The sequence below is a fragment of the Bufo bufo genome, chromosome 1 (genome assembly GCF_905171765.1).
Source record: "Bufo bufo chromosome 1, aBufBuf1.1, whole genome shotgun sequence".
NCBI classification, from domain to species: Eukaryota; Metazoa; Chordata; class Amphibia; order Anura; family Bufonidae; genus Bufo; species Bufo bufo.
Genome location: NC_053389.1, coordinates 133078490 through 133088082, shown reverse-complemented (window position 1 = coordinate 133088082; position 9593 = coordinate 133078490). Strand labels below are relative to the sequence as shown.

At 42.8% G+C, this 9593-nt stretch overlaps 1 protein-coding gene across 8 annotated transcripts in view; it reads left to right on the top strand.

Moving 5' to 3' along the window:
- The first annotated feature begins 3967 nt into the window (after positions 1-3967).
- CHD5 (chromodomain helicase DNA binding protein 5) overlaps positions 3968-9593 on the top strand; it is a 235063-nt gene continuing 229437 nt past the window's right edge. For all 8 annotated transcript variants that reach the window (XM_040429570.1, XM_040429528.1, XM_040429519.1 and 5 more), the window contains exon 1: positions 3968-4227. In XM_040429570.1, the coding sequence (XP_040285504.1) occupies positions 4164-4227 (64 nt within the window). In that variant the 5' untranslated portion in view covers positions 3968-4163. The remainder of the gene's footprint in view (positions 4228-9593) is intronic.

The window sequence follows — 9593 nt, the reverse complement described above, 5'->3', positions numbered from 1 at the left end:
AGGGACAGAGGGACTTGGGTCAAAAAGAGGGACTGTCCCTCCAAAAGAGGGGCACTAGTATAGCCAATGCAAATGTTGAGGTTTTAGTGCAGTATGTCAGTTGTCAGCATACACGCTTCCTGTTTGTAGTTCAGTTGTATCTATGTTAGGCCTTGAGGGTCCGTAAAAATAATCACAGAGACATGCACTACTTTGATCCGTGATGTAGACCAAGCACGCCCATTGAAGTCTATGGGTCCCTGAAATATCACTGACACACATCCGTGTTGCGTCCATTTTTCACTGAAGACTAATAGGAGATTCTTTGGAAATTCACTTTCAGCTGAGCAATGTCAGTGAATTACGGATGACGTACGGATGGTAAAAATGGACACACGGACCAACCACGGATTAAATATGTACGCTTTTTTCACGGACTTGACACTGACACGGAATTGTGAACGAGGCCTTAGCCTTGGATACGACCATGTTACACATGTCTAGATGCCCACCAAATATCCTGCCGGGGTCTTGTGAGCCTGCATTTTCAGTTGAGCGGGCCTGGTAGAAGGCTTCCGCGTGGATTTAATGATGGAAGATCTGCAGTGTAATATATTACCAGCAAAGTGGAGGAGATTTGAACAAACCTCATCTACATGCTGAGGGGAATCTGCATGCAGACATTGAATTGTGCAGATCTGGGATCCGTCAGTTCTTCCTGCGGCTTTGCACCATGGGTTTCACTTTCACTTTCAATGGGGTGAAATCCACCAAGAAAGCTGCATGTTATACGGGCACATTCAGCTGCCCCATGTAGAGCTACCCTGGAGCATGTTCACACGGATGGTTTTTGTCATGGATTTAGATGCATATTCCATGTGAGATCCTCCTCTCTGCTCTTATAGAGAATACAGATCATAGTTCATACGGCTGCTGAATTCTCGATCTCCACCAAATTTCTTTGCAGAAAGAAAAATATTGATGTGTCAATTTGTGAGGCAGATTGTGCTCGGAAACCGCGACGGGAATAGCGCTTATCCACAGCAGACCCACGGCAGTTCATCCTCCGATCCTTTCCGACAGAAAATCCCCGGCATGAACAGGCCTACATAAAACAAGAGGGAAACTGGATCTCCAGGAACAATGGGGGTCACTTATTAAGGGACTTGCGACTATTTTTTTAACTGACCCCGACACAATATTGAGTCACACGGCCGGTTTAACGCCGTGTTTGGCGGGATAGAGGTGGAGCGGGGGCGTGTCAGCGCTGGAACTCCAGCTCCAGCTAATTTAATAACATTTAGGCCTCTTGCACAAGATCGCATGTTTTTTTTCAGTATTTTGCAGTCCGTTTTAAATGGATCCTTTTTTCCTTGTTTCAGTAGTGTTTCCGCTTCTGTTCCATTATCGTTTGTGATCCGTTATTTAATAAATTGGGCTGGGCATAACATTTTGACTAGATGGTTCCGCAAAAACAGAGCGAATACTGAAGACATACGGATGCATCCTATATGCATTCTGTTTATTTTGCAGAACCATTGACTTGAATAGAGTCACGGAACGTGATTTGCGGGCAGTAATAGGACATGTTCTATCTTTGAACGGAAATATGAAAACGGAATGCATACGAAGTACCTCCCGTTGTTTTTGCGGCCCCATTGAAGTGAATGGTTCCGCATACGGAACACAAAAAAACGGAACGGAAAGGGGAAAAAAAAGTTGCCTAGAAACGATGCCAACAGGGGGCAGAGAATGCCATAGATGTGCCCAATTAATGACCAGACACATGGGGTTCAAGTAGGTTTTCGTCAGGTGCAAGGACTGCCATAGATGCGACCAATTAATGACCAGGTACCCGCCTCATCATAAATTAGACAAACTGACAGCAGCGCAAGCAGGAAACTAAGACTGACGTAAAAAAACGTCCCAATATCCATCAAACCTGTGGTTGTAGAAGAGATAATGTAGTTATACAGAATATAAAGTGTGATGATACATAGGTAATCATAAGACATGTGACAGCGAAAGATAGATAGAAGACAAATGATAGATAGATAAATGATAGATAGATAGATGACAAATGATAGATAGATAGATAAATGATAGATAGATAGATAGAAGACAAATGATAGATAGATAGATAAATGATAGATAGATAGATAGAAGACAAATGATAGATAGATAGATAGATAGATAGATAGATAGATAGATAGATAGATAGATAGATAGATAGAAGACAAATGATAGATAGATACCCTTCACTGATTTTGGAGTGCTGCCCCATCATTTGCTTTTGGATATTGCCTGTGGATTTTCTTTACCGGAAATCCAGGAAGGATTGCACCCTTTTTCATTCATGCTGTGCTGCTGCTTCTCTTTGTTGGATGGATAGATAGAGAGATATGAGATAGATAGATAGGAGATAGATAGATAGATAGATAGATAGATAGATAGATAGATAGAGAGATATGAGATAGATAGATAGGAGATAGAAAGATATGAGATAGATAGGAGATAGAAAGATATGAGATAGATAGATAGATAGATAGATAATAGATAGAGGTAGATAGATATGAGATAGATAGATAGATATGAGATAGAAGATAGATAGATAATAGATAGAGGTAGATAGATATGAGAGATAGATAGATAGATATGAGATAGATGATTGATAGATAGATAGATAGATAGATAGATATGAGATAGATGATTGATAGATAGATAGATAATAGATAGAGGTAGATAGATATGAGATAGATAGATAGATATGAGATAGATAGATAATAGATAGAGGTAGATAGATATGAGATAGATAGATAGATAGATGATAGATAGATAGATAGATAGAGGTAGATAGATATGAGATAGATAGATATGAGATAGATGATAGATAGATAGATAATAGATAGAGGTATATAGATATGAGATAGAAGATAGATAGATAATAGATAGAGGTAGATAGATATGAGAGATAGATAGATAGATATGAGATAGATGATTGATAGATAGATAGATAGATATGAGATAGATGATTGATAGATAGATAGATAATAGATAGAGGTAGATAGATATGAGATAGATAGATAGATATGAGATAGAAGATAGATAGATAATAGATATGAGATAGATAGATATGAGATAGATAATAGATAGATAGATAATAGATAGAGATAGATAGATAGATAGATAGATAGATAGATAGATAGATAGATATGAGATAGGAGATAGATAAGGCGTCGTGCACACAACTGTATTTATTCTGTGGACCACAAATCGCGGATCTGTAAAATATAAATACTATCTGTGTTGCACCCGCATTTTTTACGGATCCATTGACCAATGGATATGCTTGTAGCCAAGTATAGGACATGCTCTATCTTTTTGTGTAATGGACATATGGATCATCCGTCTGCTTTTTGCATCCATATGTTGGTCCGGCAAGAAGATGGATCCTGTCCACATAATGCGAAAGGACCCAATGAAGTCAAGCAGACCACAAAAGAGACACAGCCGTGTGCATGAGGCCTGCAGACAGACCGATAAGAATAATAGACAGATATTACATAGATAATAAATAGATAACATGGGTATTGCGGTTGTGTAATATGAGTAGTTGTGGATGATGGGAGTTGGACTTTGTTAGGATGAGTGCACTCTGGGATTCCTCGTCCTGTGAGGACTTCCAGGAGGAATAGTAGGAGGACACTGACAGGATGCCCAGATGCTGCAGATGATTTACCTCAGCAGAATACATAATACATGACAATGCATCTATTGTCCTCGCCGCCTCCATCACCAGTGCGGGGGGTGAGCCCCCAGCTAACTAGTCCTGAACTTGGTCACCTCTGGCATCACTACTAACTAGTTGTGCCAAAATATGGGATGTGGTTGCCTGAGCAACCAGACTGGACGTCACAATCTGGGCATGTGTATTCCATTTTTGTCTCTTTCTCTCTCTCTTTTATTTTCAGGCAGAGGGAGAGACAGGAGGGGGGACATTATTTCCCTAAATAAAAGAAATTAGCAGCCATCTTTCCTAAAAAAAAGCCTCACCCCTTGTGCACAGCCTTTATCGGTGCCTGCTCGCCAGCCCCCCTCCTGGCATCCCATGGGTTAATAGCCGGGGTGCGAAGAAAGGGATCACGATTGCAATATAAACTGCAGTCAATCAGGGGGAGGGGGCCATGAGAGGGCCACTGGGGAACGAAGAGGATCCGATGGAGGACATGGAGAATGAAGACATGTCAGGTAAAGCCGGCTTCACGTCGCATTGGGTGATGCATGCGGGGAACCGGGCGCTGGACGAGGTGCCTGCTGCGGGCGGTGGGTGGCAGAGGCCGGCTGCAAACCAGGAGGGAGGGCGCGGAAAACCCTGCACTTTACGATTGTTCTGTAGTTTAAAGTTTTGCGCGGTGGGAAAATCCCGTGCAGAAGGGCGCCAAAGAAAAAAAAAGCTGGATGTCTGTGCCCCCCAGTATACTGTGATTTCTGTGCCCCCCAGTATACTGTGATTTCTGTGCCCCCCTCAGTATACTGTGATTTCTGTGCCCCCAGTATACTGTGATTTCTGTGCCCCCCAGTATACTGTGATTTCTGTGCCCCCCAGTATACTGTGATTTCTGTGCCCCCCAGTATACTGTGATTTCTGTGCCCCCCAGTATACAGTGATTTCTGTGCCCCCCAGTATACTGTGATTTCTGTGCCCCCCAGTATACTGTGATATCTGTGCCCCCCAGTATACTGTGATATCTGTGCCCCCCATTATAGTGTGATTTCTGTGCCCCCCAGTATACTGTGATATCTGTGCCCCCCAGTACACTGTGATATCTGTGCCCTCCAGTATAGTGTGATTTCTGTGCCCCCCCCCCCCCCCAGTATATTGTGATTTCTGTGCCCCCCAGTATACTGTGATTTCTGTGCCCCCCAGTATACTGTGATATTAGTGCCCCCCCCAGTATACTGTGATATCTGTGCCCTCCAGTATAGTGTGATTTCTGTGCCCCCCAGTATACTGTGATATCTGTGCCCTCCAGTATAGTGTGATTTCTGTGCCCCCCAGTATACTGTGATTTCTGTGCCCCCCAGTATACTGTGATATCTGTGCCCCCCAGTATACTGTGATATCTGTGCCCCCCATTATAGTGTGATTTCTGTGCCCCCCAGTATACTGTGATATCTGTGCCCCCCAGTACACTGTGATATCTGTGCCCTCCAGTATAGTGTGATTTCTGTGGCCCCCCCCCCCCCAGTATATTGTGATTTCTGTGCCCCCCATTATAGTGGGATTTCTGTGCCCCCCCCCCCCCCAAATTATAGTGGGATTTCTGTGCCCCCCCCCCCCCCAAATTATAGTGGGATTTCTGTGCCCCCCATTATACAGGGATTTCTGTGACCCATATTATACTGGGATTTCTGGGCCCCCCATTTAACTGGGATTTCATTGTGTCAATGCAAGAAGCAGAGGTGTTTGGCTGTATGGCAAATCTCTGCTTTGTGCTCCTGTATGCATGTCATTGGTGCACTCATCAGGTCCCTGGGTGGCACTGGTTATAACTGTGCATTTGTCTCAGCATCCTCCTAATTAGCAGTGGTGCAGTCGGACACATCAGCTCCCGCCTGACTCAGACCCAGGTGCCCCTACTGCTGATAATGGAGCATGAGATCAGATTAAAATGCTGGGTTGTGTTGTTTTGCAAGCATGCATCATCACCACCATCATCATTGGTGCATTGTTAAGCCATGATGATCTGCGCCATCCCTGGTCCTGTCCCCATGCTCGTCTGGTGTCACCATATTAAAGGCGATCTTGTTTCTCTATACAATTTGCTGCATCACTTCTTGTGTGGTCCCGCGCATCCTGCGCACCTCGTGTTGTCTTATGCAATCTATGTGCTTTGTTTGAACGTCTGTGATATTTCCATAGGGTCTTAGAACGGCAGTGGATAGAAAGTCTGATAGACAATGATATTATGAGTAGTGGGTTGTCCTCCTGGGTTAAATCCACGCCTGTGTTTCCCCTCCATGTGCGTAGATAGATTTAAAAAAATATATATGTTGACTCCGATCAAGAGTCAGGAAAGAAATTCAGGATTTCAGGGATTTGTGTTCACAAAAGTCTTTGGTTTGGACTGTGTGGGATAAAATAGGGTTGTGGCCCTTTAAGTTTTACAGCAAAGGGTTAAAGTTTTATACTGAGCTTATTGGGTGGCTAATTGCTGATGATTTATTATATATCTAGATAATGTGGAAAAAGTACGTTTGGGCTGACCTCTGTGTAATTGGCCGCTCCCCGTGTGTTATAGGTACGGCATTGAAATTCTATTGTGACGTCACAGGCCTGTGAGATGGGAGGGTGTTGGTGGTCACGTAATGTCTGGCTGATATTTGTGCAAGTCGTTGGGTCGTCTTCTTCTGTCACCTTGTTAGAAATTTGTATTCGAATGCCTCTTCTCTGTATCTGTTTCCGGGAAAGTTGGGTGACTGTTAGTATGATGGACCCCAATTCAGCTTTCACAGGAGTTGCTGCTGTTTTTCAGAAAGCTGTATCCGCTATTACAACAAACCCAGCTTTTCTAGAGTCCTGAGTCATACATTTCTCAGAAGATGCGTATCTTAAAGGGAAGCTTCTACCATGAAATGCCGTGTGATCTGCCGGCAGCACCTTATAGAGCAGGAGGAGCTGAGCAGACTGATATATAGCTTTATAGGAATAAAAAAATCTGTAAAAACGTACAATTTATTCATTTGAATTCCTGCTCAACCTGGGCTTTGAAGTCCAGGAGGCGGTCCTATCAGTGATTGACAGCTGTCTCTGTATGCACAGTCATAGGGCGAAGGCTGTCAGTCACTAATAGGACCACCTCATGCACTTCAAAGTCCAGAATGAGCAGGAATTCGAATGAATTACAATTTTTGCAATTCCCCCCCATAAAATTATCTATCAGTCTGCTCAGCTCCTCCTGCTCAGACACCATGTTCTACCTGACAGGAACCCTATAAAGATGAGTATGACAGACTATTTCCCTCTATAACCTCTAAAATAAGCCATTGAGCCATCCTTTTCTTTTAAATTGTTAGAACATTGGGCCTTATTTATCAAAACTTTCTAAGGTCTAGTTCACACAGCAAAGGCAAAATCCGCTGCTTATTCGGCTATTATTATTATTTCACTGTGAATGCCGAGGACCCACTTTGGTTTCCAGAGGTGTCCGTCTGCTTCTGGCAGCTTTTTGGTACGAAATCTGCACCAAATTCTGCCAGCAAAAAATCAGGACTGTGGAGACAGTAAGCCAAAGTTCTGACTTCGACTCCTACATTTTATCATACCCCGAACTCTTCCTCCACCTCCTTTATAAATGGCCAATAATTTAGTAATAACAAATTTACTGTAGTAAAATTCTGACTTTGGGCTTTTTCTTCTGATCATGTAAGTAATCAGGCTACTTAGAACTTAAAGGGGTTCTCCGGGAATTATGAAAATACCTAAATATTAATTTATTGTAAATATATTACCAAACACTTTTCATTAGTTTTAATGGCCCGTAATGTCTAGGGGGCAATTGTTAGAAGAAATAGAATGGCCGTCGTCCTATTCATACCTGTCCTAATCACACAGCAGGACAAGTTACTTCAGAACACTGAGGTAAAGTGCCGCCTCATCCTCCTCTCTGCTCTGCCTGTCATGGATTATGATCCTGAATATTGCTGATAAGATCTTCAGCTGAATCTTTGTAGGAATGGAGATCATGAGGAGACATGAAGTACAGAGAGGAGGGACAGGACAGGCTGTGGTGATAAAGACTGCATATAAGTGCTGCTGCTCATTAACCCCTCCTCCTCTCTGTACTTCTTGTCTCCTCATCAACTCCATTCCCACAGAGATTCAGCTGAAGATCTTATCAGCTATATTCAGGATCATAATCCCTGACAAGCAGAGCAGAGAAGAGGATGAGGCAGCCCTTTACCTCAGTGTTGTGAAGTAACTTGTAATCCTGTGTGAGGACAGGTTTTGCGTGCATTAATAGGACGGTGACCATTTTATTTCCCCTGATTGCTTCCCAGACAAAACGAGCCATTATAACTAATAAAAGTAATAATTAGTAAAAATAAAAAAGTAATAATATTTAAGTATTTTCATTTTCTTAATTCTTGGAGAACCCCTTTAAACCATATTAATTGGAATACAGTTTTGGAAATTCCTGTCATTTTCTAAATTCCTGGAAGTAAATATGTAATGCACTATAGGGGACATTTACTAAGACCGGCGATTTAGACGCTGGTCTTAGTCCATGTCCACTGGCGCTTGATGTACATAACTCAGGCACCGGCTGTGTGACTTGTTAAATCTATGCCAGCTCCCTTGCTGTCATTTTATTACGGCAAAAACAGGCGTAGAACATGATTAATGAGATGGGCTGGCCAGTCTGGCCCCCTTCCCCACCCAGGCCATGCCCCCTTTTCCGCCACATTGGGGAAAACTTGCAGATACGGCCACAAATCCCCTTTGTGGATAAATCTGTGACAAAAGTACGCTAAAAGCTTTGCGTACTTCTCATCATGAATGACCCCCGTGTGATTCCTAACTGGAGCTGTGAGCTCTGATTACTTTCACAGATGAAAACCTTCCACTCCATCTTCAGAGGCTCACAATATTGGGGGCTCTCTGGCTGCACAAGGTGACGGTTTCACTGCCTGCTGCCATTCCTGAGCAAGCTCTGCACTGGTGGCACTCCGATCCCGCAGCTGAATCCTCTTTAGGAGACGATCCTGGCGCTTGCTGGACTTTCTTGGACGCCCTGAAGCCTTCTTAACAAGAATTGAACCTCTTTCCTTGAAGTTCTTGATAATCCTATAAATTGTTGATTGAGGTGCAATCTTAGTAGCCACAATATCCTTGCCTGTGAAGCCATTTTTATGCAACGCAATGATGGCTGCACGCGTTTCTTTGCAGGTCACCATGGTTAACAATGGAAGAACAATGATTTCAAGCATCACCCTCCTTTTAACCTTTCAGCCTGACATAATGGTCTCCAGCCTTGTGCTCGTCAACATTCTCACCTGAGTTAACAAGACGTTTACTGAAATGATCTCAGCAGGTCCTTTAATGACAGCAATGAAATGCAGTGGAAAGGTTTTTTTGGGATTAAGTTAATTTTCGTGGCAAAGGACTATGCAATTCATCTGATCACTCTTCATAACATTCTGGAGTATATGCAAATTGCTATTATAAAAACTTAAGCAGCAACTTTTCCAATTTCCAATATTTATGTAATTCTCAAAACTTTTGGCCATGACTGTAGACTTAGTAAAGATAAGACCTTTGTACTGGGACTGCAGCCACAGACTGTGTATTCTTTTGGATAGGATGTCCAGTCCCTTAAAAGGTATTTGCAGTGGAAAAAGAAGGGTTCTGCTTCGGCGCGAAATCCCCGGTGGAGACGGTCTTAATGGATGAATTCTTCTTATTTAATAGAAACAACGCGTTTCAGGGATTAAAATTTCCCCTTCATCAGGTTTCACAATAATACAATAAATATAGTACATAGGACGATATTTATAGATAAAACATACCAAAAAAAACGCCAAGAGGATGCACCTGGAGGAGGGGCCGCCCT